This window comes from Ochotona princeps, chromosome 33 (assembly GCF_030435755.1).
Source record: "Ochotona princeps isolate mOchPri1 chromosome 33, mOchPri1.hap1, whole genome shotgun sequence".
Lineage (NCBI taxonomy): Eukaryota > Metazoa > Chordata > Mammalia > Lagomorpha > Ochotonidae > Ochotona > Ochotona princeps.
The window spans coordinates 4,403,357-4,431,256 of NC_080864.1; the positions used below are offsets into that span (position 1 = coordinate 4,403,357).

Below are 27,900 nucleotides of genomic sequence, written 5' to 3' on the forward strand. Positions count from 1 at the left end.
GGGGGCGAGGAGGGCACCTCGCGCTCCGTTGCATAGCAACCAGGGCGGCCTGTGGGCGGAACCGGCTTCGCCGCCGCCATTGGAGAGCTGGGGGCGGGGCCGAGCGCTGCGCGCACGTGTGGGAGGCCGGGGGCGGGGCCGTCGCTGGGAGTCACAGGCTCCGTGGGCGGGGCCTGCGGCAGTTGTCCGTTGAGGCGGGGCGGGGCCGCGTCGGTGGGGGCGGGGCCTGCTCGGACGCGGGCCGGCGATGGCGCCGTTGGTTGGACGACGGCGGGCGAGGGGGCGGGCCATGGCCTTGCTGCTGTGCCTGGGCTTGACGGCCACGCTGGCCCGCGGCTGCCTGCACTGCCACGGCAACTACTCGGAGAAGTTCTCCTTCTACCGCAATCACGTCAACCTCAAGTCCTGGTGGGTGGGTGACATCCCCGTGTCGGGCAAGCTGCTCACGGAATGGAGCCAGGACACGATGAAGGAGCTGCACCTGGCCATCCCCGCCGAAATCAGTGGGTGCTGCAGCCTGGGAAGGAGGGGTGCGGGCATTGGGCAGCCTGGGACCTGGCAGGGGTGCGGGCATCGGGAGCCTGGGAAGGAGGGGTGCAGGCATCGGGCAACCTGGGCAGGCCGCTCACCTGCCCTCTTGTTCCCTAGCGCGGGAGAAGCTGGATGAAGTGGCTACCGCTGTGTACCAAAAGATGGATCAACTGTACCAGGGGAAGATGTATTCCCCAGGTGAGGGTTTGGGGGGCCACGAGGCGGGGCGTGCCCACCCCCCACTGCCCGGGGTGGAGGGCCTGACCGCCCTTCTGCTTCATTTTCAGGCTATTTCCCCAGCCAGCTGAGGACCATCTTCCGGGAGCAGGTGCGCCTGCTGCAGAACGCCATCATCCAGAGTGCGTGAGGGCAGCTGGGACAGGGACTATGGGGGGGGGGGACGCAGGTGACACGAGTGGGAGGACCCACATCCTGCCCAGGCAGCTCTCTGGGGCCACTCTGGGGCTCCCAGGCCGCACAACCCTGAACCCCAAATGGGCAGGGCCCAGCAGGAACATCACCTCCTGTCTGTTGCCCCCCACCACACCCTCAGGCCGCATAGACTGCCAGCGACACTGTGGTGAGTGAATTGGGCAGCACCGGTGGCCGGCGGGGAGCTGGGGCAGCCCCACGGCTATCCAGGGGTGTCCATGGCCTCCCCGGCACCCTGCAGGCATCTTCCAGTATGAGACGGTCTCCTGCAGCAACTGCACAGACTCGCACGTCGTCTGCTTCGGCTACAACTGCGAGTAGGGCTCAGGGCTGTGCGGGAGGTGGGGCATGGGGGTGTGCGGAGGTCCCCACCCGCGCCGGGCCAGCTGCGGGCTGCCTGCCAGCTCTGTGTCCGTACAGGTCATCGGCACAGTGGCAGACAGCCGTGAAGGGCCTCCTGCTGTACATGTGAGTCCAGGGGGCGTGGGGGAAGCAGCCTGGCCTCAGGGAGGGGACGCCCACCAGGCCACCCAGCACTCCCTAACTCCAAACCTGCTGTTGTTGTAGAAATAAGTGGCACAAGTAAGTTGCCCTCACACCCACCATGCACGTGTGTGTGTGCGTGAGCACCCTGGTGGTGAGTAGGTGCGGGCAACAGGGGCCTCACCCTGGTGAATGGGGGCGGTGAATGAGCCTGGACAGGGCTGTGGGCAGGGGCCCAGTGGAGGGGCCTCAGGTCGAGCCCAGGCTCTGACCCTGGGCCCTGTGCTGTTTCAGAGAGGACACAAGCATGAGGTAACACAGACCCCTGGAGGCTGTGGGGGGTGCTGGGTTGGGATGCAGGCAGGGCAGGTGGGCTCCTGGGCGGCTGCATGCTGGGTGAGGGTCCCCTGGGATGGCTGACAGGGCAGGCGGGCTCCTGGGTGGCTGCATGCTGAGTAAGGTTCCCCTGGGTGGGTGACGGCAGGGCAGGTGGGCCCCTGGGCGGGCTGTGGGGCCCATCCCTGGGTGACCCTGCAGCAGGATTGCACCTGGAACACCCCCGCCACTCTCTCCCTGACCCTGTGCGGTCATCTGTTGAACCATCAACTCCTCCCTCGCCTGGGTCACACAGAAACACCCCAGCCTTGTGAGTGATGGGGGCGGGGCCTTGGCTGGCACAGGGAAGCAGGTGGTGTGCGCGAGGCGCTGTTAAGGGCCCTGACACCCCCGCAGCCTCCAGTCGTCAAACCTGATGTGCCTGGAGCCGCAGCACCTGGCCAACCTGACCCTGGAGAACATCTCTGAGTGTCTAACCCAGCAGTGACGACAGCCAGTCCGCCCGCCGCTGTGCCAGGGGCGGGCGGGAGGGCCTGTTCGGCTGGACCGTCAGCGCCTGGTCCCCAAGGGCAGGCTCGCTGCTGCTCCGTGTTCCACTATTCCTGCAGCCCAGGCTGGGCTGGGCCGGTGGGAGGGGAAGGGATGTGGGTTTGCACTTCGCATGGGCTCCTGGGCAGGGGCACAGAGCTACCAGGGGACATTAAAGTATCCTCAAATTGCCACTCGAGAGGTTCTTGTCCAGCCAGGGGAACCACATGGGGATTCCAGAGGAGCCCTGCCTGGTCCATGAATCCCCAAATCCATCAATGATGCCCGCTGGGCATCCAGGAGGAGCCAGGAAGGTGTGGGAGCTTCGTGGCATTCCTGCTGTCACTTAGGCCGTAGGACAGGGGCCGTAGGGCAGGTGGGTGGGGAAGCGGGGGGGGGGTGTGTGGTGGTGCTGCTTCCGGGGAGGGCCCTGGCCCTGGAATGAGGGCGTGATAAGCCCTGTGCAGCTTCACACTGCCATGCGTGGGGAGCTCCAATCAGACACCAAGGTACGTCAGAGCCACATGTGCCATGCTGAGCGCACGCCAAGGTGATGCCTGCTGGCCCTGCCCACAGCTGCTGGGTGCCCCGGGCCTCCCAGGTTTGTCCATGGGAGAGTAAGGCCACATGTAACTGGAAAGGCACGCTGTTCACCCACTGGCTCACTGTCCATGGGGGCCGTGAGCATGATGAGCATGAGGCTGCACTCTGGGCTGTGGGCATCTTCACTGCTGTGGCACACCCTGCCTGGATAGCACAGCACCCAGGCTGGGTCCGTTTCCCCTTGTGCCACAGCCCCATGTGGCCGTGTGACCCTGGGCTTTGTGGTGGGAAAGCCAACACGGTTGGGGTCAGCAGCTTCCATGGGCGCTCTGCACCAGTCCCTGGGTGGAGGGGACCCTGTGAGGGCCCATGGACAGGGCTGGACAGCACCCACGTCGCATGCTCACCTCCGTTTGCAACTTTATTGGACCATCTCGACACAGATCGCGACAGCAGCGTGCCGAGCCCTGCACGGCGTGCCGGCAGCAGACAGACATTTGGGGGACACGCTCTTCTCTGGGGTAAATCACTCGACATGCTAAAGTGACAGCTTCATCAGGAGGGAAAGATACAAGGTCACGCCATCATCTTGGGAGGTTGAGTCACGTGCCCAGGCTGGCAGGCTGGGCGTCTGGCCCAGGAGACAGCGGGCAGAGACTGCCAGCCCTTGCCACCTGAGCAGACAGAGAGGGACCCCAGGGTGCTCGCTCGCTGCCCGAGGTCCTGACTTGAGGTGTTCTGGGGACAGACTGCATGGTGCACAAAGTGACGAAGACAGGACGAGAAATGCCAGGACTCACCCCTGAACATAAGGTCACAGAAGGGCCCGCCACCGTGTGGCCAGCCATCCTGTGCCATTCTGACAGCTCTCAGCCTGGCGCCTGACTGCCACCTTCCTCCCACTGTGGGTCCTGGGGAGGGGCCACGTCCACTCTGCCTGCTGGGTCCCGCTGCTTCGGAGGGCTGCCCTTTCCAAGGAGGCGGCCCCCGCGAGCGCAGGGAGTGCAGCTGGGGACACCGCTCACTGGCCTGGGGACTGGCTGGGGGCTTCTTGCTGGAGAGAGCAGAGTCAGGGGGTGACACATAAACCGTTGCCACACGGGACCGGGGGTGTCTCCACAGTGGACGGGCGCGGGCACGGAACACGCAGCAGGTGAGGCGGACAGCCCACGGTCAGCACTGGGCCAGCGTCCCCTTCACCTCCTCCAGCAGGTTGCCCAGCATGGTGGCGTCGCTGCACTTGCCGTCCACGGACACAGAGCTCTCCCCCTGCAGAGGGCAGGGCAAGACTGTCAGCCACCATGGTGGGGCAGGCTAGGCTGCCACCAGCCATGCCCGCTACCGACTGCGGGAAGAAGACCCGGATGCAGCTTCGGCTTTCGGCTTGGCCCCATGTGCACCAGTGTGGGGAGTGAACCGGTAGATGGGAAGAGCTCTAACTACTTTTCAAATACTTGAATCTTCAGAGAGCGAGCGACTGAACCCTCCCCTCACGAAGCCCCTCAGAGAGCAGCAGACGCCACAGACGGCTGGCACACCCAAGCCAGCCATGTGGATATACCCAGGGAAGGCGCTAATGACGCAGGCCCTTGGGACATGGGCGGCACGCGGGGTGTCCCCCAGGCGCTCTTCCCAGGAGGAGACGGTGCTGACCGGGCGCAGCCTCCCCAGATAACAGGAGCACCAAGCTGCGCCCACAGCTCCCTGCTGCTGCAACCCTGAGTGTGCGCTCACAAGCCCTTCACAGAGCCACAAGGTGACAGGGCGGGCACAGCTGCTCCCTGGCACACCACACCTCATATCCCAGTGCTGGGTGTTCTCAAGGTGTCCTGGGGAGCCCCTGGGGAGCTGGCTAGGGTGGGCATCTGAGAAGGGAGCAGCAGCAGCTGTGAGCTAGGTGGGGCCTGGGAGTGCCTACCTTCTTGACGAGCAGGCAGACATGGTGGCCCTGGATGGAGCGGCTGTACATGGAGGCACAGGAGTCCACTCGCTCCACAACTGCGACAGAGCAGGCGCATGAGCCCACATGCATGCAGAGAGTCCGTGGGGCCCTCCCGTGCAGGGTGCCTCCCATGGGGCCGCCCTCAGTGACAGTGGGGCAGAGGCCAGGAGGACAGGAAGGGGCTGCTGGGGACAGGGGACAGGAAGGGGCTGCTGGGGGACTGGGACAGGAAGGGGCTGCAGGAGACAGGGGACAGGAAGGGGCTGCTGGGACAGGGTGCCAAGGGGTGCAGACCCCCGCAAATGGAGCAGGTACATCGTCCTCACCGGAGAAATGGTGATGGAAGCAGATCCTGGCTAGAAGGTTCTGGAAGGACATGCTAATGCCATCCACCTTGATGGAGCTCACACTCAGGTCCCCGGACTCCAGCAGCTTAGCGAAGGCGTCACTGTAGGCAGCAGGGGGCTGGGTGGGGAGAGATCCTGCACTCCGGCCCCCCAGGGTGCATGTGCGGGGACCCTACAAGGTCGGCCCGCTCCTCCATGCATGGCTGTGTGGAGATGGAGGGGTAGGCTATCTCTCCCTCCCAGCCGGGCTGGGGTGCCCCCTTAGCCGCCCCTCCCGCCCAGCCTGGCTAGGGTGCCCCTTTGGTCACCCCTCCCGCACGCGGCTGGGCGCACCTGCAGCACGGCGTGGTCAGCAGGTACGAGCTGCAGCTGAAGTGTAGTTTGAAGTCCAGTTTCTCCTGGGTGGCCCCGTCCTCGTCCTGCAGCAGGGCATAAGAGAGAGGCTGAGGGCCCCGGGGCACCCCTGCAGCACAGCCCCCAGGGATGAGGTGGGGCCATACCTTGGCAATGAAGAACAAGAGGGAGTCTGGGGGCCCTGGGACCAGGGGCGGGACCGTACCTTGGCAATGAAGGACAAGGTGCCCTTCAGCTTCTGCGCCATGACTATGCTCTGAACGCTGAACACGAACTGGGCCTCATTGGAGACGCCTGGCCGGGGAGGGGATGGTAGCTGACAATGGGCAGGCGGGAGGCCAGGGCAGCCCAGCAGGAGCACTGGGCTGATGGGGGTGGACAGGGCGGCTCTGGGCAGCCCCCACTTGGCCTGGAAGTGTCCAGCAGCGTCACGGGGCACCGAAGACAACAGGTACCAACCCACCCAGAGCTCCCAAGTCTGCCACCCATGGGTGCTCACCCAGGGGACAGTGACCCAGGGCCCTGCTGGGGTAACAGCTGGCACAGCTCACCAGGGGGCAGCTGGAAAGGCACGGGCACGCCATCATGGACAGAGGAGCCTTCCGGCCGCGCCATCTTGGTGTTGAGCGAGTCCAGCACACTGAGCTCCATGTTCTTGAGCAGGCTGCGGCTGTGGTTCTCCAGGATGACGGACACGGTCACCTGGCTGTCCTCCTGCAGGCTGCCCTGCACATCGTATGTCTGCACGAGGTAAAGCCGGGGGCTCAGGGACCCACCTGCGGGCTGGGGAGCCTGTGTTCCATGCACTCAGGAACCCCGGCTGACCCTCAGGCACAGGAGCTGCCCTGTGCTGACCCCCGGCAGCCGAGGGCCGCTTCCCCAGGAGCCTGCTGCCCGTCTCACTCACCATCTTGACGTAGGCGTTCTCAGCCAGGGGGCAGTAACTGGACATGGGCTGAGGGGAGAGAGCGAGGGTTGCAGTGTGGGAGGGGTTGAGGGCACGGCGCCCGAGCAGCGGCCTTGTGGGGCGGCCCTCACCGGCAGGGGCTCCTCCTGGGGCGCGCCGTTTTGCACGGGCTCGGCCGCCTCCTCGCGCTCCGGCCTCCGCTTCTTGGACTTCTTATCCTTTCCTCGCTCCTCTTTCTCCTTCTTGTGTTTCTTCTTCTTCTGTGTGGACTTCTGGGAAGAGGAGGCAGGGGGTGAGCAGGGGGCAGGGGACAGCTCGTCGGGTGAGCAGCGGGCAGGGGACAGTGTGCCAGGTGAGTAGGGGGCAGGGGACAGCTCGTTGGGTGAGCAGGGGGCAGGGGACAGTGTGCCAGGTGAGCAGGGGGCAGGGGACAGCTCATCGGGTGTGCAGGGGGCAGGGGACAGTGCGCCAGGTGAGCAGGAGGCAGTGCACCGGGTGAGCAGGGCTGGCAGACAAGGGGTGCAGCTGGCAGCGCAAGGCTGGCCTGGGCACAGTCCACACAGACCCTTGCTATAACACACAGTGGCCTGGGGCAGCAGAGATGGAATGTGACACCGTGACAAGCTGTCACCGGAATAGCGTGACAACAGAGGAGACGCCAGCCCTCACTGGTGCTTGGGGCCCGTCCCAGCCACCTGCACGGAGAACCTGGGAGGCCCCCTAGCTAATGGCCTCAGCCCAGCCCGGCCCCTGCTGCTGTGAGCAACCAGGGAGGGGAAGGGGACATGGAAGTCTGTCTCTACTTGACCCCTCACTGCACGCCCCATCCCTCCTCACCTTCGGCTCCAGGGCCTCGTCCTCCTCGTCAGCCACCTCCTCCCTCCTGGACGCCTCGCTGTCTTCCTTAGGGGCTGTGACAGCGGGCGCTCCAAGCTCCACCTGCAGGCACCATCAGGCTCAAGGGGGGGTCTGTCCAGGAAGACACCCCCCCCAGCCAGCCTGTCAGGAGCCCCTGCTGGCCTGGGAGGTAGCTGACGCCCTACTGGGTGCACCTGGGAGCTGGCAGGAGAGCATGCCCACTCTTACCGTGGCTGCGGCCGGGGAGGGTGCGGTGGCCGGTGGCGGGGTTGTGGACAGCCAGAAGTCCAGGTCGTCACCCTGAGAGAACACAGACGGTCAGGGCAGGGCGACAACAGGGACCGCCTGCAGCCCCACAGCCCTACACAGAGCTTGACAAGGGGACAGGCCGCTGGGGAGCCTGCTACCAGACACCAAGTGATCCCCACACCAGGTCCCCCGCGGGAGCGACAGGACCAGGACGACAAGGCCTCCAGCTGCACAGCCCTGGCCTCAGCACCTCCCCTTCCTATCCCTCCCCCTCCCCCTCTCCCCTGCCCCTCACCTTCCTCCCCTCCTCCCTCTTCCTGCTCCTCTCCTTGTGCGTCTTCTCCTTCTTCTTGGGTTTCTTGCTCTTCTTCTCCACCACGGGGACGTCCTCTTTCTCGGGGGGCTTGGGGGCCTGGGCGTTCCTGTGCTTGAGGACTGGCAACTTCTCGCTGTCTGCCAAGGGCCTGGGGGGCAGCACAGGGCTGGGGGTCAGGAACCCCCCCCCAGGTGCATTTTGCCCCAGAGTGGCACTCTGGGGTCCTGGGCCGCTCTCTCCTGCCCTCCCCCACTATCCTTACTTGTCCAGGTCAATGTCCAGGGCCTTGTAGGGGTCATTGGGGTCTTTGTCGTCCTCGTCGCTGGGCAGGGCATTCTGCAGGGACACAGATAGATCCATGAGTGGCCAGGGAGCCCACCCAGGCTGCCAGAGCCTCCCCCTCACACCCCGCCTCCACCTGACACTGCTCAGCTGCCTCATCAACCAGCCCAGAGCTGTGGGGCCGCCCAGAGCCTCAGTGGGGGACTGCTCGGCAACCACAGGCCCAGGAGGGCCATGGTGAGGAACAGCCACGGGGCTGCCACCCTTAAGCAGCGGGGCACAGGGGCCGTCCGCGGCAGACGAGGCCTCCCTCTCACTCGGTGCCCCCAGGCTCACCTCCGGCATCTCCTCGGTGACGATGTCCACCTGCTGGGCGGGCGCGATGTCCTCGTCGCTCTCGGTGGGCAGCGAGCCGTGGCGGCGCCGGCCCCGCTTTTCCTTCTTCCTCTTCTTCCTCTTGTCCTTCTCCAGCTTCTGCCGGTGCCGCCGCTCCTCCTCCAGCTTCACGTACTGCTCCGACAGGGGCAGCCCTGCAGGGGACGGGGCGCTCAGCCTGTGCCCTGGCGCCCAGGTCCACCCGCTGCTTTCTCCCTGCTGCTCTTGCCTGGCACTTTGAGCGGCACCGAGAGGTCAATCTGCACGACGGGGATGTGCTCCACGCCTGGGGCGTCCTGGTACCGCTGCGGAAGCAAGGCCCGGGCGTCAGGGCAGGGGGTGCTGTGCGTGACCTGGGCACAGCTGCCCCCCAGCTGCCTGGAGCAGCTGTGGCCATGGGGAGCCCCCGCGCCTGCAGGCTTCCACGGCCAGGGCAGCGGGTCACGCAGCTGGGTTGCAGAGCTGGAAGAACAACCCTTCCCGTAGATCGCAGAACTAGCATGGGTTCCAGGGTCCACTGAGAACCCGAAAGCCCAGGGCAGCACCCCTGTGGGCAGCTGGACACACGGTGGTCACCAGCCTCGGGGCCTAGATCCAAGAAGCTCAATACCCTGGGCCCCCCAACCCCACCTCATGCTCTGCTGACCGCCCCTGGACGGTGGCTGTCCCCGAGGCCCGAGCCCACCTTGTGCGGGGAGGGAGAGCTCTTGATGTAGAACGGGTTGCTGGCTTGCTCCTGCCTTCGGGCCTCCCGCCGCTGTAAGCAGATGCAGAGGGTGTGAGCAAGGTAGGGGGGCACCGTGTGCTGCCAACCCCCTGCCGACCCCGAGCAGACTGTGGCCACTGTCTGCCACCTGTGACAGCGACACGAACTGCAGGATTGCAGAGCCTGTCCACGTGCGGGCAGCACCCGAGGGCAGGGATGCCCGCCACTCCTCGGGGCAGAGCCGGGACAGAGCGGGCTCAACCTCCCAGAGTCCCCGAAAGTTTGGCTCTAGCTCTTCTTGGAGCTCAGGACAGAAAAAGGGGCTCAGAGAAGGGAAAGTCACTCTGGCCTTCCAGCGGACACGAGGCAGGGAGCTGCCCATGCACACAGAAAGCCAAAGGCAACGGGAAGGGGGCGGTTCAGGGCTCTACGTGAGGACCCCGGCACTGCACAGGCTGCAGGGTGAGGCCTCATCTGAGGGCACCAAGGGGCCTGCCCCCAACAGGGTTCACCACAAGCCCCCCGCTCTTCTAACCATACTGGAGTCCAGGGTGGCACGGTGGGGGTCAGCAGGGCCCCGGACCCCCATGCGCTCGCTCACCCTGGCCAGCTCCTCCTCGTCCACCTCGGCCTGCCGGGGCTTGGCATGCCTCTGCTCTTCCTCATGGAACATGGCCTTGGGCCGCTCGTCCTCGGAGTCGCTGTCTGAGGGCGGCTCGTTGATCCAGGCGTCCAGGTCTAGGCTGCGCCGACACGAAGGTCACAGGAGCCCCTACCCCAAGTGCACACCCGCCGCCAGCCATGGTGTCCACCCTGAGCGGGAGCCGCCACAACCCTCCCTGGAGGACCAGGGCACACCAGCATAGGCGCCCACCCAGGGAGGCAGCGTAGGGCCACTGCTGGGCTTCCGGAGGATGGGGCATGTGTTAAGTCTGCGAACCCCGAGGTCCGACCCCTCCCAGCCCAGGGCTGTCCCTGTCCCCCGTTCCCGGGCTCTCACCCTTCAGGAACTGGAACCTTCTTCTGGGCCTTGGGGGCCACTGGGTTCAGCTCCCCAGCAAAGAGGGCGCTCAGTTCCTCAGCCACGGGCACAGCCTTGGCCTGCAGCTTCTGCACGTGTCTGACCAGCTGGAGGATGCAGGACGCCTGGGGGAGGGGGCGGGGGTCAGACATGCCCACCGACGGTGGCCGGGGGGGGCTCGGGCCAGGCACAGCCCGGGGGCGTCTCTGCTGGGCTCGCAGCAGAAGCAGGCACACAGACACAAGCCCACAGGGTGAGGTGACAACAGGAAAAGGTCCACAGTGGTGCGCATCCAAGAGCCACAGCTGCCTGAGCCCATGTGGGCCCCAGTGCAGTCCCGGCCTCCCGCAGCTGCCCCCGCACTGAGCAGGGACAAGCAGGCAGCTCCAGGCTCAGGGGGCACAGAGCTACCTGCAGAGCCCCACAGTCACGGCTGACCAGCCCGAGGCTGCCTCGGATGGCCCCCACTTGGACCATGCGCTGGCTGAGCTGCAACAAAGGGGCCTCAGGAACTGTGTGTGGCCAAGTGAACCAGGGAGCCAGCAGACCGGCCCCCGGTGCAGGGACGTGGGGATGGGGCCTTGGCCAGGCCCAGGCCTCACCCGCTCCTGCACTTCCAGGTCGGCGCTCTGCACGAACTGTGGCAGGCGCTCCAGCAGCAGCTGGGTGGCCTGCTGCGCGGCCTCGGGCTGGCCGGCCTGCTCCTCCTGCTGCAAGATGCTGGCGTACAGCTTGAGGACGTTCTGCACGTACACGGCCTGGATGTGGCCGGGCAGCGTGGTGACCTTGGGCCGGAGCATGGCCTCCAGAGTGCGCTGCGGCTCCTGCAGGTGCCTGGGGGACGAGGACCAGGTGAGGCGCGGGCCCCTGGCTGTGGCTCCCATGGCACACACGGCCACCAGAGCAGCCCAGTGGAGAAGGAAGGACAAGGGAAAACGTGGCCTGGCCGCAGACAAGCAAGGGCCAGAGGGAGGGGAACGCTGGGGAAGCCAGAGTCACATGGGACGGAAGAGCCCACGTGGCTCCACGGGGTGACCTGCCGCTGTGGGGACCGCGAACGGTCACAACATGGAGCCACTCTGGCTCAGGCCTGCTAGGTTTGCTGACTTGCTCTTTCTGCCTCTGTACACAATGAGACCTGGCCAGCCTCCCGCTCTGGGGCCAGGTCACAGGGTGTTATGTGCCTTGCCAGCAGCCCTGGGTTTCACGAGTTAATACTGTCAGACTTGTTTCACCCATGTTCTCATGTCTGCCTCCTGTGGCTGCCCAACTCCCCTGGTTCCCATGGCTGCAGAACTCACTCTTTCTATAAAAACCCATGTACCCCTCACCTCGGGGTCCCCAGTCTGTTCACTGGCCTCCCAGACCAGCTTTGCTGCTTTGCAGAATCATCTGGGCTGCGCTTCCCTCGGGGCGGCTCGCAGACGCAACACCCAGCCTGACTGCTGCCCATGGCGTGCCCGAGCCAGCACACGGCCCGCCTGGAGAACCCAGAGCACCGGGCCAGCAGCCCGCAGCCTGGAACCACCCCATCACACAGTGCTAGGCTGCGTGCCAGCAAAAGCAGATGACAGCCATAGTGCTGGGGCCCCTATCACCCATGGATCGCAGGCTCTGGCTCCACTGTGGCCATTCAGGGAGGAAGGGACAAGCATTGAGGCCTGTGCATGTCTGTCCCCGCCCAGCCAGGCCCACTCACTCGGAGAACTCGCCGCAGATCCAGGCCGCTGCGTAGAGCACCTCGCAGATCCCGTTGCGCTGCATGCTGCTGGCCACCAGGGGGGCGCTGTCGAGCAGCACAGACATCTGCGCCACCGCGAACTTGCGGATGGCCTTGACCCGGATGGCCACGTCGAGCATCTGGGCGGCGATGAGGTGCCCGTGGCGCGTGCCCTCCAGCCGCGTCAGCTCCACCAGGATGCTGATGTACCACTCGAAGTTGGTGATGTGCTGGTAGTTGGACTGGCTGCAGATGTCAATGATCTTGGTGAGCAGCTCGTCACGGTAGGTGGTGCCCTCGGCCTTGTCCACGTGCGCCATCAGCTTCTTCACGATCTCCATCAGGCTCTTCTTGGACACCTGCGGGCCGGGGCAGGCTGCTGAGGGACCACGTGGTGGACACGGGGAGGCAATGGGCTCTGTGAGGCCCCAGGTCAGAGGGCGCTCGGCCCCTTCCACCCAAGTCTACAGGGGACCCTTCACGACAGAGGCTGACGAGGAAGGGGCCAGGGTGCCACACTCACTGCCACCGTCAAGACGTGCCCAGGCGCCCTGGACGCCCATGGGTGTCTTAAAGAACTAAAACTCAGGGGCCAGCATTGTAGTGCAGCAGGTAAACTACTGCCTGCAGTGCTGGGATCCCATATGGGCGCCGGTTCAGGTCCCAGCAACTCCACTTCCCACCCAGCTCCCTGCCTGCGGCTTGAGAAAGCAGTGGAGGATGCCCCAAAGGCTTGGGACCCTGCACCTGCACGGGAGACCTAGAAGAAGCTCCTGGCTTTGGATGGGGTCAAGGCCACATGGAGAGAAGACCAGCAGATGGAGGACCTCTCTACGTCTCCAAAGGAATAAATGAGCCTCTCTGGGCGGTGGGCGTGCACCACGCCCTAAAACAGGGAGATGAGAAACCCAGAGGAAGGTGGCAGTGGGTGTGTACCGCGCTGCAGAGCAGGGAGGAGGGAGAAGGTGGCAGGGCCCACCATGCCGTAGAGCAGGTCCAGGGCCCGCAGGCGGATGGACTCGTCCTTGTCGTCCAGGCACTGCAGGATGAGGTCCTTGTGCGACTGCACCGACTTGGGGTGCGTCTTCAGGATCTTGGACATGGCCAGCAGCCCCAGGTACTTCACTGCAGACAGGCGGAGAGTGGTGTCACCCCAGCACATCCAGACCAGGGTGCTGGGGCGATGGGCTTGGTGGCCGGGGCCGAGACTGGGCACTATCCTAGATCATGCCTGGCCTGACAAGCACGAGGCACCCGGCGACTGTCTGCAGCTGGGCCACAGGCTCCACGCTCAAGCAGAGCCTTCCTGAAGATAGCAGAAAAGCAACATGACCCAGGTTCCTCCCCCAACCCCTGGCTGCTCCCCTGCATCCTGGCAGCCGCCTGTCAGGGACGCCATGGCCCCCGGTGGGCACAGCCCAGGGAAAGCTCAGTGCTGTGAGCTCCTGGCCAGGGGAAGCACCGGAGGCCCCAGGCCCCGATGCCACGTGCATACTCCATGCCCCACTGTCCCCCATGGGACTTGGGGCCAGAGGGGGCCGGCTGGAGGGTTGGGAGGGACTCACAGTTCTGATCCGAGTCTTCTATTAATATCCTTAACTTCTGAACACAGAGCTGCCAAGAGAGAGACCCTGCTCACTCCACGGCCGGTGACACAATGAGGCCCAGGCACAGAAGCAGGTGCGGGCAGGGGGCTGGGAGCCTCATGTCAAGGACCCGCAGACCTGTTCAGTGGGCACACAGAGCCCATATACTGCAGACAGGGGGTGCACGGAGCCCACAAGCTGCGGACATGGGGTGAGGACGGAGGGTACATGAAGCCCACGTGCTGCGGACAGCCGGGGCAAGGATGGGGGCACACAGAGCAGGTCTCTGCAGCAGCACTTGGATTGGAAGGGTTACTTGACACTGTGCAGCTAGGCTCTCTAAGACAAAATGAGAAGGCAGCCTCCCCCAGGCCAGCCAGGGCACTCAGGGTCCCAGGCCCGGAGAACCCGTCCTAGCATGAGCAGAGACTCTACCCAGCCCTCCCCAAGGGCCCCGCCCGGCCCAGGGTACCTGGATGCTGGCGCTGTGGTTGGGCATGCCCGAGGACAGGGAGATGAGCACTGCAACACAAGGGCCGGTCAGTTCCACAGGGGCCGTGCCCATCTGTGTCCTGAGGCGCCTGCCTCTTGCTCAGCCAGAGGGACACACCACGGACACACCAGGCTGGGGACAGCTCAGCCCAGCAGGCATCTGTGTGGAACAGAGCTGGCCCTGCAGCTCTGACGCTGTGTCCTTACAAGGTGGTTGGCCACGAAAGTTGGGACCTGACCGAGGGGGGCACCCACCCTCCTCACAGCAGGGGTTCCAGGGCCCAAACTGGATGCTAACAACTTGGCTCACGCCCTCCCTGCCAGGCTGTGTTGAGGCCCTCCTCAAGTCTGGGATGCTGCTGGGGCAGGACAGTCCTGTTGGCCCCTGGGGAGAGGCCCCAGGCCCCTGCCTGGTCTCCTAAAGCCCTCGCCACCTCCCCACCCATCCTGAGGCCCGGCGTCATTGATGCCATGCACAGACAGCACGGGTCACTGCAATCATGACGTCACCCCCCAAGCAGCCTCGGCACCACACACTGCACGAGGCCAGATGCCGTGGAGCCGCGCTCCCAGCCTCCACACACGCAAGCAAGGTTTCAAGCTCTCTGCGCAGGATATTCTTCCTACGTGCTAGGGCCGGGCCCCAAGCTGCCATGGACATGCCCGTCCCAGAACGCACCTCAACTCCCCGGCCAACCTCAGTGCGCTCAGTGTGCTCAGCGCACGCAGGTGCCACCCAGGGGCAGCCCAGGGCCAGTGACTTGGGAACTAGCGACAACAGAGGACATCCATGGATGTCCTCAGCTCCAGCAGGGACAGTCCCTCCTCCCCGGCCCAGCCGCTCTCACCTGCAATGACAGTGTTCACACACTCATAGAGCAGGGACATGGCGGATGTGCTGAGGGGACAAAAAGGGAACACTAAGGCAGTCACGTCCAACATGTGAGGACGCTCTGCTGGACACGCACCCACAGCCCAGCCTGGCACCCAGCACCTGGGGACGCTCTGCTGGACACACACCCACCCAAAGTCCAGACCAGCACCCCATGGGAGGCATGGCCAGCAGGCCCACAGAGCCACCTTCCAGACCCAGCCTGGCCATGGTGGCTGCTGGAACCATCTTCCTGGGGAGAATCCAGATACCCTGGATCACAAGGTCATGACAGCTCACCCCTCAACATGACTGCATCCCCACACTGCGCCCCAAACTCCACACCTGGGACAGATGCCCTGCCATAGGCCTGTCCCCCCGCCCATGACCAGCTGATAGCTGTGAGCAGGTGCAGAGCACAGCAGGCCCAGCTGAGGGGCGGCGGGCGGCAGGTGCATGGGCAGCGAGGCACTCACCTGTGGATGAGGTTGGTAAGGGGCTCGATCAGCTTCTTGCCCAGCCTCGGCTCCAGCGGGGTCAGAGCACCAAACTGCAAGGAAAGGAGGGGTTGACAGGTGCTCGCACGCAGGATAGTACCCCCCAACCCTGGCCCAGAACCCCCAGATCCTGGTCCAGCACCCTGACCCCAGCCAGGCCCCCTCACCCCAGCCCAGCACCCAACCCCAGCCCGGCACCCCGACCCTGGCCCACCCACCCAGGGCGCCTGTACTTGCCAGCTTGATGATCTTGATGAGCACCCAGTTGTTGGTGGATGACGTCATGAGCTTGAAGAAGAGCGGGGCCAGGGACAGGTAGTTCTTGGGGTTGCGTCGGGCCAGCTCGCAGATGACGTTGACGGCCGCTGACTGTACCCCTGCGGGCGGGACAAGGGACCAGCCCTCAGTGTCCTCACTGCCCACGGGAGCCTCCTCCCTTGGGGACAGCCAGATCCTGCCTGCTCCCACCCGCAGTGGCTGCAGTGACTGGTCCTCCTGGGGGGGAACCCCGGGGTCAGCCCTGGCCTACAGCTCCCTCACCAGGCTCCCAGGGCCCCCAACTCCAAGCCACTCAGGGACACTGTCACTCTGTCACTTCTGGTCTAGGTCTCAACTGACCACCAGGGTTGCGCTCCCCCACATCCCTTCCTCCACCCACACCACGACCCCTCAGCAGCCCCAAGGCTACAGGAGATCACCGTGCTGGCAGCGAGGTGGACACAGGCCTGTGGGATGTCACGGGCTCACCCGTGCCCCCTCCCACTCTTGCCAACGGCTGTAGGTCACGCTGAGCTGTACCGTGGCCTAGACTACCCAGGACCATCCCAGCTCCCACAGGACGGGATCTGGGGAAACTTCCAGGGTCTGGCACCTCCCCCGGGAGCTTCCCAGAACAGACTGGGCCACCCCCAAGCCACCAACCAGGGTCAGGGTCCTCCAGCTTCTCCTTCAGCCGGGGGAAGGCAGGGCGCAGCGACTCGGGGTGCTTTAGGAACACCTTGTACATGATGAGCACGGCCTTCTTCCTGATGTACGGCTTTGTATGCGACATCTGTGGGTGCAGGTGGCAGTGGGCGCGGGGCTCCCCTGCACTCCCCCAGCCCAGGGACCACAGGACAGCACGCTGGACAGCTGGGACCAGGCTAGAACCCGACAGCGTGTGCTGGACAGTGGACAGCTAGCTGGTCCTGGTGGGAACAGACCTAGGGCTCTCAAGGTCAGAGCAGGGAAAAGGTGGCAAGATGCCCTCCTCAGCACCCACAGCCCGGGCCACCCTCTGCCCCAGCGAGCCTGCCTGCCACAGCCCCAGCCACCCTCTGCCCCAGCGAGCCTGCCTGCCACAGCCCCGGCCACCCTCTGCCCCGGCGAGCCTGCCTGCCACAGCCCCGGCCACCCTCTGCCCCGGCGAGCCTGCCTGCCACAGCCCCGGCCACCCTCTGCCCCAGCGAGCCTGCCCAGCCTGCAGCCAATGGTCCAGGTCTCTGGCCCACAGCCAATGTCTCCTGCACTGGAGCCCAGACAAGCTGTGTGTGACCATGTGGCTCTGCCCTTGTACAGCGTCCTGCCCGGGACACCACCCTGTGGCCCCGACATCGCTGAGCGGGCAGTGCTTCCCCGGCCCGGGACTGGCTGCCCAAGGAGGCTGTCCATCGTCCACACTGTTCCCATCAACCCCTTTCTACGCGGGACCAAAGAGCAGCCTGGGGCACTGCCCAGAAGCTGCAGCCTGGGGAGACGTCCATGACTCCCTGAGGCAGCTGGCCTTGGGCCGACTGAGACTGGGGGAGGCCCGGATGGGTGGGCAGAGGAGGAAACCACTGGCCGCCTGACAACCCCCTGGCCAGGCCACCGCACAAAGGTTAGCTCAGAAGCATGGAGGGGCGTGGCCCAAGTGCAGACCACACACGGCAACATCACTAAGTGCCCACCTCATCCAGGCCAGGTGCCAACGAGCCTGGTCCAGGATGCAAGGCTGGCTGCGCTTCCTGTGAGCTGACCTTGGCACTGGCTGTGGAGCCAGGCGCAGGGGCAGCGGGCATGCTCGCCAACTCACCAGGGTCATGATGTCATTTGCCAGGTCTCTGGCAAGATCTGCGGTGACGAAACAGGAGAGACCGGTCAGGGCGACTCCAGTGTCGTGCTGGCTGGGGCTGCTCAGGTCCTGGGGAGGGAGAGCTGGCTCAGCGGCCCCACGCAGCACCTGCCCGAGGAGCCCAGCCTCCCACTCCTACCTCAGGCCCCGGGAAGAGGGGACACTCCTCCCCACCACAGCCTGGCTCTGGGGAGGCCGGGAGCACTCATGCCTATGCACCCCAAGGACAGGATGAGCACTGACCCAGGCGTTCCAGCAGACACGACACCCTTGGCCAGGACAAGCCAAGAAGGTAGCAGGGAGCTGGCTCTGGACGTGCACGCAGTGGCAGCCCCGGAGCCTAGTCCCCACTCCAGCTCCCTGCTAACATGTCCCCTGGGAGGCCTCCTGCACCCGCCCCTGTGCGTGGCTCATGGGACGCACGGTGGTCATGGGGTGCGGTAGGGACCCTGCAGGGAGGCCCGCCTACCTTCCCTGCATGAGGCTCATGGGACACACGGTGGCCATGGGGTGTGGTGGGGGCCCCCATGGGGAGGCCTGCCTACCTTCCGGATCTGGTTCGTTGTCAGCATGATGACGTCGGTGCCCTCGTGGAAGCACTGGGAAGCAGCGAGGTAGCCAATGCGCTGCAAAAGCAGGCGGGGTGTCAGAGCCCCACGCAGGCTCCCATGGAAGGCCCACGGAGGGCCCCACACACCACAGCCCCGGAAGCTGTCTGGGCCCACGGCCGGCAGAGCCCGGAAAGGCGCTTCTGCGGCTTGTCCAGACATCCACTCGGCCACCAGCGGCTGGGCTTCCTGCCTCTGTGCCACATGGATGCTCATAGCCCTCTCAGCCTCTGGGTGACACACACCTCAACTGCTGAGCATACAGAGCCACCTGGGCAGGGCCATATGGATGAGACCATAAGGCCCAGTGACTGGGACCACCCAAAAACAGCCGAGCCTGACTGTGGCAATGACCCACAAGCAGGCCAGGTGCCCCCTCCCAGGAAACACTGACAACAAGTCCAGAGAAGCTTGCACGCAGACCCAACAAGAGCCCAGTGGACACACGCAGCGGCCCCGGCCTTATAGATGCTGCTCGGGAACCCTCGCCACATGGCCCATCACGTCCACGGCCCCCCAGGCAGACCGCGGGGGGGACACACTGACCCTCGTCACACAGCCCACCGTGTCCTTGGCCCCTGCCAGACAGGCTCTGTGAAGAACCACAACAAGCCCTCATTCCAGCCAGAGAGCCTCACTATACTCAGTCACCCAAGGGCCCACCACACCCCACCCTCACTGGACCAGAACTCCCCAAGTGAGAGCAGGTGTACAGAGGACGAGGTGGGGAGGCCGTCTAGCCCCAGACTGCTGGTCTGCAGAGTGCCCGGCACAGCTCATCTGGTGCCCCAGGCCTGGGCCTAGTCTGCGTGGTGGTAGGGAGGGCGGGCAGGGGTCACCCTCCAGGCCCCAGCACTCACCTTGAATGTGAACTTGGAGGCACTCATCACCTCGATTATGTTGAAGGCAGCCCAGCTGATGTCATATCCCAGCATCTGTAACTGTTGATGGGACAAGCAGGGTGAGGCCCAGGTGCCCACGCGCAGGATAGGCTGGGCGAGGCCCGGGTCCCTGTGCGCAGACTCCCTCACTGCACCCAGGCTCCAGCTCAGCGCTCCCCTGTGCCCTGTGGCTCCCCCTTCTGACACCTGTCGCGTGAACCACAGCACACTGGGACAGAACACCACCTGCAGCTGGAACCTGGCCTGGCTCGGATGCCCTGCGGAGCAGCTCTCACAGAGAGCGCAGCAGGGTGGGGTGGCGTGTGTTCACCGCCCGGGGCCCCCGGGGTCCCTGGGGCTCACATAGGTCAGCTTGCACACGGCGTTAGCCTTCACGGCGATGCTGTCCTGCTTCAGCTCCTGCTTGATCTCGTCGATGCACTGGGAGATGTACTTGGCCTGGACGGGGGACGGAGACCAGCGTCCCTGAGCACCAGGAAGGACCAGCGGGGACCACCCCCCTGCTCCGACACTCTCCCGTCAGAGCAGCCAGGAGGAGCATCGCCAGGGGCACAGAGAGCTCAGCAGGGCGGCACACAGCTCCAGGCTCTGCCCATGCACTCCCTGCCAACTGCCTGAGAGGCCCGGATGGAGCTCCCGGCTCCTGGCTACCGGGCATGCAGGAAATGAACGAGTGCATGGGAGATTTGTTACCTGTGGTTTTCAAGTAAAACGGCAACCAAAACTTACACATGCAAGAAAAAAAGAGAGGCGGCCCAGACCGCCACAGTGGGACTCAACGACAGACATGACCAGGACAAACCCAGAGGCAGGAGGCGGACCGGAGCTCGCACGGTGTGGGGGGCAGCGCCGCAGCAACACAGGGCCTCCCTCTGGACAGTGCTGCACCAGGGCGGCCCTCGAGGGGCCCGAGGGGAGTGCTCCCTGCTCCCTGCACCTGGCCTTGCTGCCAGGGCTCTGACCTGAGCAGGGCCAGGCACAACTCTAGGCTAGAGGTGAGGTGGGAAGTGCCCACAGCAGTGGGCTGGGGGGCTCTGCTTGCGCTGAGCCAGGAGCACAGTCCTTGCACCACAGGCCCCAGCTCGGCCTCAAGGCAACTCCATCAGCCTGGCTGGGAGGCCTCAAGGAGCCCTTAGACAGTAGGCTGTGGGTCTAAAGTTTCCTGAGGAGCTAAAAGTCCTCGCCTTGCATGAACAGGATGCCATATGGGCGCTGGTTCGTGTCCCAGCAACTCCACTTCCCATCCAGCTCCCTGCTTGTGGTCTAGGAAAGCAGTGGAGGACGGCCCAAAGTCTTGGGACCCTTCACCTGCGTGGAGGAATGTCCTGGGTCCTGGATCCTGGCTTCGGATCGGATCGGATCAGCTCTGGCTGTTGCAGCCACTTAGTGAGTGAACCAGGGGACGGAAGATCTTTCTCTCTGTATACCTGCCTTTCAATAAATATACATAAGCTTGCTTTTTAGCAAACAAAAACCTCCCTGGGCTGTGCCTTGTCCTACTGCCCATGACAGCGGGGCCCAGGGCTCCATAGAACTGCCACCTGCCCTCGGTGTGTCCCAGGACACGCCCTGGCCAGTCCAGAGCCGCCACCAGCAGAACCGTGGAAACGAGCCCGGGGCCACTTGGGGCTCCTCTGGACAGAGTTGCCAGTGGGTCCTGGGTGACCATGACTCCAGGCTTCAAGTTACCTAGCCCGCTGGGGCAGTGCAGTCCCATCCCTGCAAGCAGCTGACCCTTGCCTGAACCTCAAGAGATCAGGGTTGTTAATGATTTAAAAGGGAAAAACAAAAGCTAACCACAGGTGCTGGGGAGGCTCACACAGTGGGTGGGCAGGCAGAGTGGGAAGGGGCAACCGCACCAAGGGCTCCAGTCACTTAGTCTACGGTGTCCAGATCCCACAGGGGAATTGGCTGACGTCCCGGCTGCTCCACCTCCCATCCAGATGCCTGCTGATACACCTGGGAAAGCAGTGAAAGATGGCCCAAAGCCTTGGGACCCTGCACCCGCGTGGGAGACCTGGAAGAAGCTCCTGGCTCCTGGCTTCAGACTGGCTCAGCTCCAGCCGTTGCGGTCACTTGGGGAAGATCTTTCTGCTGTCTCTCCTCTCTACATCTTTCTTCCTTTTTTTTTTTTTTTAAGCTGTAATTATTCTCACTGGGAAGGCAGATTTACAGAGAGGAAGAGAAAGACCATCTACCCACTCAGTCCCCCTTCCTTTGCTCTCCCACGGGCATCCATACGGAACTGGACCCCAAGAGGAACAGCCAGGACCTGAACTGGCACTCCAGGGACAGACGCTCAGCCTCCCAGTGTTCTAGGAAGCTAAGAGAAGGTGTGAAGGTAGTGGAGACACTGGCTTTGGCCCCCCTTGGAGCAGCTGGTGGGGGGCTGGTGCTAAGGCAACCCTGGGAACACCATCCCCAAAAGCCTCAGCACAACAGGCCGTGGCTCAGCAGAGTGGGGGTACAGGCTGACACGCCAGGTGCATTCCACACAAAGAACCCTGTGGCAGGCTCTGGCTCCGAGGGGATGGCACCCCAGGCCCACACGGTCAAAGGCCAAGCCTGCAGGCCTCCGCAGACCCTAGGGGCGGGAAACAGGAGAGCCAAAGCCACTGCGTCCCATCAAGCCCATACAGGAAGCCAGGGCTGAGGCAGCCACCATCAAGGGGAGCTCCCATTCACGCAGCACAGGCTGAGGAACAGCACCGGGGAGGGCGGAGGGAGTGCGAGGGCCCAGTCGCGGGGCGGGGGGGCCACTGCACCCGACCAGAGACCCCAGAGGGCTCTCAAGGTGGAGCCAGGTGAATGAAGGGGGGGGAGCACCATGACACAGAGGCCACCAAGGACTGGGCCAGGTGAGGGCAAGGGCAGTGGGGAGGCCCAGGACACGGCAGTGGCAGTCTCAGCTGTAGTCCTGGGAGCCAACGGCTGAGCTGGAGGGCTGTCCCCACGGCATGAGCCTCGAGGCAGGTGGGCCAGCCCGTGCCCCGCCCTGATCATCCGTGGACGCAGTCTGCCCGGCGGACTTTTTCACAGTGCAGGGACAAGAAGCCAGGTACACAGAGGGAGCCGATGGGGGGGGGGTTCCCACAGAGGGGCCACGGAGGTGAGTGCCCCGCGGCACGGCCTGGGGAACTTTAGGACCACAGAAGGTTCCCCGCAGGCAGTGATGGCCACAGGCGGTGCACAGCGCAGCACAGGTGCACCGAGGACAGTGAGCTGGCCAGGGGCAGGCAGAGGTGTGAGTGCAGATAGGGGCAGGCCCCAAAGCACACTGCCCTAGTCCCGGGGTCGCCCCACCTGCCTCAGCGTGGGCAGAGCTGAGCCCTCGGGAGGCTCCCACGGCCCACACCCCGGGCTCACAGCCTTCCTCTGTGTTCACATGCACTGATCAGTGCAGCCCCTTTGTCTCTCACCTCTTCTCAGTGGGGGACACTGGAGAATGCCCACCCCAGCACGCAAGACCCTTCACGCATCCTCCACCAGAGCCCTGCTGCATAGGACCTGGTCAGCAGAGATAACATCTCCTAGTGCCAGCTTAGCACTGCACAGCTCTGGGACTGCCAGTGAGTTGACCAGCCGAGCACCCTCAGCGCCCAAGCAGGAGGCCGAGGGGAGCTGACCAGCCGAGCACCCTCAGCGCCCAGGGATGAGGCTGGAGGCCGGGACTTCCCAAGAGCTCAGTGCACCGCTTCCCGAGAGCTCAGTGCACCGGAGGTGGTGGCTGGAAAGCCCCGGGCTGAGGGAGGCGGTCCTGTGCACAGGACACAGGCGCTGCCCGGGCTGGCCCAGACTTGGGGCTGGCCCAGACTTGGGGCCCTGACCCATGGGGCCACCTGTGACACCTGCACCGCTCATCCCTGGGCAGGCTATACGGGCTGAGGTCCGGGTGCTTGCTTCCCAGCCAGGTTCTGTTAGTGCCCCCTGGACAGCAAGGCAACATCCCGGAGAGACTGGGGATCCTGGCACCACATGGGGGGCTCCGGCACAGACCCCCACAGACACTGCCAGGTCATCTGAGTGAACAGTGGGAACACGCAGGGGCATCAGGCACTCAATCACAGAAGGGCATGTTAACCAGCAAGGCTCCCTGAGAACCCAGGACGCAGGCCACCCTGTGGCACAGCGGGTAAAGCCAGCACCTGTGACCACAGCACCCACAAGCGGAAGGGCCCTCTTGGCTGCTCCGTTCCCAAAGAGCTCCCTGCTACTAGCCTCCAGCAGAGACTGGACGACGGAGCCCTTGGCTTCAGCTGGCACAGTGTAGCCCACTCAGCTGTCGGGTGTGACCCAGCAGATGGAAGAGCCCTCCCTTCCAAATACATAGATAGTCTGTCGAAAGAAAAACACTACTGCTGTGCCCACACCTTTCAGCAGCAAGAGATGCCGGGCACAGCTGAAACCAGCAGGCTAGATGGCAGCAGCACACACACAGATGTGCCCGGGTCACACACAGATGTTCACAGGTCTACACACACACACACACACACACACACACACACAGGCAGGTATCTTCACAAAATCGGTCGTGTGGGTTTCAACACCTATGCTGCAGAATAAACTCCCTTTTGTACAAGCTGGCTGAAATCCTGAGCTGGAAGGACCGGAAAAGGTATCGGAAATGAGGAAGTGGGGTGCCTGAGGTGGCGGGGCGGTGGTCAGCCCCGCGGCCTCATCCCACACCCTGCAGGGCCCAGGCTGCAGCAGGTGCTCCCAGACACTGGGCCTGGGGGTTCAGCCTCCCTGAGCTCTGGGCATCCTTACGGAGCTCCCCAGAGCTGGTCCCAACCTGGCCTGGGGTCACCCCCAAGACACAGGTGGGTACTGTCAAGTCCACCTGCACCCCACGTCATGGACTCCCCGACCTGGGAGAAAAGTGGCACACATGGAGGAGCCCCTTCCTTGTGGACAGGCGCTCTCAACAAAGCGGCCAGTGGCCATAGTGGATCAGGTGGCCAGCAGCCACCTGCTGGTCAGGGGTCCACTCCTGCCCAAGTGGAGACCCTGGACGGCAGATGTACAGCCTACAGCCCTGCTTCCCCACGACCACTCTCAACTTTCCCCATTTCTCCAGGATGTAGGTCACGGCCAGGAACGGAGATAACCAGGCGCCCCCCCATACTGCACCCGGTGATGACAACCCCACTTTTAGAACATGGTACGTTCGCCCCGGCTTTTCCCCAGGCGGACCCCCACTTCTTCACAGGAGACAGAGGGTGGTGCTCATTTCTAGAACACACTGCGCTCACCCCAGCTTTTTCCCAAGCGGACCCCCAGTTACTTGCATGGCACGGGGGTTGGGGGTCCTCAGTTCTAGAACACGCTGCGTCCGCCCCGGCTTTTTCCCAGGCGGACCTCCACTTGCTCGCAGGGCATGGGGGTCGGGAAGGACAGACGGGGTGGGGTCCAGCAATGCAGCAGCAGCAGCCCCTGCTCCGGCCAGAGCCGAGGGTGGGGACCGAGTGGACACACCTAGCAGGCCTGGGACCCAGCGTCCCTAACGGGGATAGTCCACCTCCAGGGGCCTCTCACCTCGTCCTCCTTGTGGTTGCGGATACCGCGCACCAGGTCCTGCAGGTTCTTGTCAAACATACGGTCGATACTGCCCTTGACCATCCTGAGGGCCATCGCGGCGGTCCCCGGGAGGCCCGCAGCGGCCAGCCGACGGTGTGTGCGTCCGAACGGGGACCGCCCGCGGAGCGCCGCGATGGCACGGGCCCCGGCTCCAGGCCAGGGCGCCGACGGACGCCGCGGGGTCCAGCGGGGCAGGGACGGCGGCCACCCCGCCAGGCAGGAGCCCCGCTCCCGCTGCAAATGGCGGACAAGATGGCGGCCAGTCAGCTGACGGCGGCGGCCTCAGCCGGGCCGGCCCGCCCCGCGGAAGCCCCGCCTCCCAGGCCTCGGGGAGCCGGCGTTTCTCTGACGCAGCGAAGGGTCGCCCAATGGAAATGCAGCAAGGGCTCCCTGCGCCGCAGCTCGTCCCCGCCCCTTCCCCTGGGAACCTTGTACTGATTGGACAACGCTCTGTAGACTCCCGCCTACCGTCTCGTTCCGGGTTCTAACCACGCCCCCTGGGGGCGGACACGCTGGGTCACGCCCCTCAGCCAGGTGACAGCGCGGGGCGGGACCTTTGGTGGGCGGGGCCTTTGGTGGGCGGGGCGCCCACGTGGAGCTCACCCGTCCAATTCCTGCAGAATCCGGCTCCGCCTTCCGGGAATCTCTGAGCTCCAACACTTGCGGCCATGTGGGAAGTGAACCTGCCAACGCAACATTTTTTTTTTAATTATTTTTTGGGAAAGATTTATCTATTTCTATTGGAAAGTCAGATATGCAGAGGAGGAGAGACAGAGAGGAAGATCTTCTGTCCACTGATTCACTTCCAAAGTGGCCACAGCAGCCAGAGCTGACCTGACCCAAAGCCAGGAGCCAGGAGCCTCTTCCGGGTCTCCCATGCGGGTGCAGGGTCCCAAGGCTCTGCTGCTTTCCCAGGCCACAGGCAGGGAGCTGGATCGGAAGTGGAGCAGATGGGATTAAAACTGGTGTCCCTATGTCCCTGACAGGTGGAGAATTAACAGCCAGGATTCTAGCTGTTCTGAAGTTAACTCCTCCCACATCGCCCATTTCTAGCCCCTTGTCCCTGGGGCGACAAAGCCTACCTTGAGCCATATGGGCTTTGTCTGAAGTTGGGGACCATTGGCTGGGTCTGGCAGGGGGAGGGGTGCCCGTGCACTCACAGTGACCTACAGGCCACCCGCCAGAGGAGGGCGGACACCGATCTTGTACCTGCACCGCTCCCGGAATGCCCACAGCAGCCTGAATGACGTTGAACCAAAACTGGAGGCCAGGAACTCCAGCCGGGATCAGGGAACCCAGGAACTGCTCAGTTCCGGAATGGGCCTGAGCAGCAAGTTGGACCAAGCTTAGGAGGCAAAGCTGAGTCCGGGTACTTCCAACAAGGGATGAGAGGCCCCCAAGGTGGTTTCACCTGTGGGACCACGGTGCAGACTCCAAGACTGACTTTCAAAGAGACAGGAAAGGTCCTGGTGCAGTAGCCTAGTAGCTATCGTGCCGGGCCCTCGTTTCCAATAAAAATAAATAAATCTTTTTAAAAAAATGGAAAGAAAACAAAATTCAAAAAAAAAGGTCTTCCATGTGCTGGTTCACTCCCCCAGTGGCTGTCACAGCCAGGCCAAAGCCAAGAAACAAGGGCTTCGTTGGGGTCTCCCCCGGGGGTGCAGGGGCCAGAGCACGGGGGGCCGTCCCCCACTGCATTACCAGGAGCATGAGCAGGGAGCTAGAGCATCCGGGACTCAAACTGGCGGCCTTGTGAGATGCTAACACTGTACTCACAAGCTTAACTGGCTATGCCACAGCATGGACCCCAAGAACTTGTTCCCAAAAATTCACGATGATCAGTGAAGACCTGAGTGGGCAAAAGAAAGGACCCGCAATCCTACCTGCCGCGTCTCAAGTGTGTTTTCCTCTGTGGAAGCTTCCGGTATCCGTGGAACGTGACCCGGGAGATGCACAGACCAAGCTGGGAGTGGAACCAGACAGCGCACAAGAATCCTCTGTCCGGTTGGTGGGAGCGGGGAACATGCCAGTTCCCTTGGCTCCTGGCTTCAGGTCAGCTCAGCTCCAGCCGTGGCTCTTTCTCAATCTCTTCTTCTCCCTGTAAATCTGCCTTTCCAATAAACATCAATCTTTTAAACATAGATTTACTTGAACGTCAAGAGAATTGGAGAACGACCAGTGGAAAGACACAGAGAGAGAGAGAGAGAGAGAGGAAGAGAGATCTTGCATTCACTGCCTTACCTCCTACATGGCCACAGTGACCAGGGGCGGGGCCGGATGGAAGCCAGGAGCCAAGGGAGCCAAGTAGGTCTCCCACGTGGGCGAAGGGGCCCAAACATTGCCTTCTTAGGCCACTAGCAAGGAGCTGGGTTGAAGGTTCAGCAGGTGGGTCTTAAATGTGCATCCAGACCGGATATCGCAAGGGGCAGCGTTGCCCACCACCCTGCAGCCTGCCCTCCTATCTTCCGGTCATGTCTGTTCTCCGAGTTCTTTTGTGTGGTGTTGTTCTTTGCCACTGTCCCCCACCGGAACGCACTTGGAAAAGTGCCGAAGTAGACAGAGACCCCATGAGGGCCAGGGCAGGGGTCCCTGCCTCCCACCGGGGACTCCCACTGGAGAGCAGGGGGGCTGTCTGCCATCCCCAGGGATGCCAGCGCAGGGCAGTATTAGCCAGGCCTAGATCTGGGGGTGGGGTGTGCCCCCCAGGGAGGATCCTGGCTGACCACCCAGAGCTTTGGGAGCTTCAAGCACCTGGGGCTGCAGCTGGTCAGAGATGGTCCACGCAACACCCACCCAACGCCCACACACCCACATACCCACTCCCGTCTCCACACACACTGCTCAACACTCCCCCTCCTAGGCCATCACACATGTACTCACAGACCCATTCCCATTCACCCACCTGTGCATACACACACCCATTCTAAATCCATGCTGAAATCACAGCCAAGGGCCCAGCATGGTCACCTAGTGGCTAAAGTCCTCGCCTTGAGCGTGCAGGCATCTCATGTGGGCGCTGGTTCGTGTACCGGCTGCCCCACTTCCCATCCAGCTCCCTGCCTGTGGCCTGGGAAAGCAGTGGAGCATGGCCCAAAGCCTTGGGACCCTGCACCCACATGGGAGACCCAGAAGAGTCTCCTGATTCCTGACTTTTTTTTTTTTTAAACTCGTTTGTCGTATCTGAAAGGCAAATTTACTTTTTTTTTAATTTTTAATTTTTTGAATTTTTTTATGACAAAGTCAATATACAGAGAGGAGGAGAGATAGAGAGGAAGTTGAGCTGCCGAGATTAGAACCGGAAACCATATGGGATCCTGGCGCGTTCAAGGCTAGGACCTTAGCCAC

General features: G+C 63.6%; 2 protein-coding genes across 2 annotated transcripts; one reads left to right on the plus strand and one right to left on the minus strand.

The window, feature by feature from the left end:
- Positions 1-196: 196 nt before the first annotated feature.
- IZUMO4 (IZUMO family member 4) lies at positions 197-1,584 on the plus strand. The gene is made up of 7 exons (XM_004595929.2): positions 197-503; positions 649-729; positions 819-890; positions 1,085-1,111; positions 1,205-1,280; positions 1,384-1,431; positions 1,531-1,584. Exons 1-7 carry the CDS (start codon positions 248-250, stop codon positions 1,547-1,549), a joined length of 579 nt encoding a protein of 192 aa, XP_004595986.2. The 5' UTR covers positions 197-247; the 3' UTR covers positions 1,550-1,584.
- A 1,677-nt stretch (positions 1,585-3,261) lies between these two features.
- Positions 3,262-24,883, minus strand: AP3D1 (adaptor related protein complex 3 subunit delta 1). The gene is made up of 31 exons (XM_058657772.1): positions 24,514-24,883; positions 19,321-19,416; positions 18,937-19,017; positions 18,014-18,094; positions 17,430-17,537; positions 16,298-16,427; positions 15,614-15,753; positions 15,356-15,429; positions 14,857-14,906; positions 13,989-14,038; positions 13,496-13,544; positions 12,910-13,055; positions 11,910-12,289; positions 10,813-11,044; positions 10,190-10,335; positions 9,791-9,932; positions 9,169-9,240; positions 8,713-8,788; positions 8,445-8,638; positions 8,089-8,162; positions 7,806-7,974; positions 7,490-7,561; positions 7,241-7,342; positions 6,535-6,675; positions 6,404-6,451; positions 6,048-6,237; positions 5,702-5,790; positions 5,476-5,561; positions 5,122-5,243; positions 4,772-4,851; positions 3,262-4,122 (listed from the first exon to the last, which is right to left on the minus strand). The coding sequence occupies exons 1-31, from the start codon at positions 24,607-24,609 to the stop codon at positions 4,027-4,029; spliced, it is 3,612 nt and encodes a 1,203-aa protein (XP_058513755.1). The 5' UTR covers positions 24,610-24,883; the 3' UTR covers positions 3,262-4,026.
- Between the last annotated feature and the right edge of the window lie 3,017 nt (positions 24,884-27,900).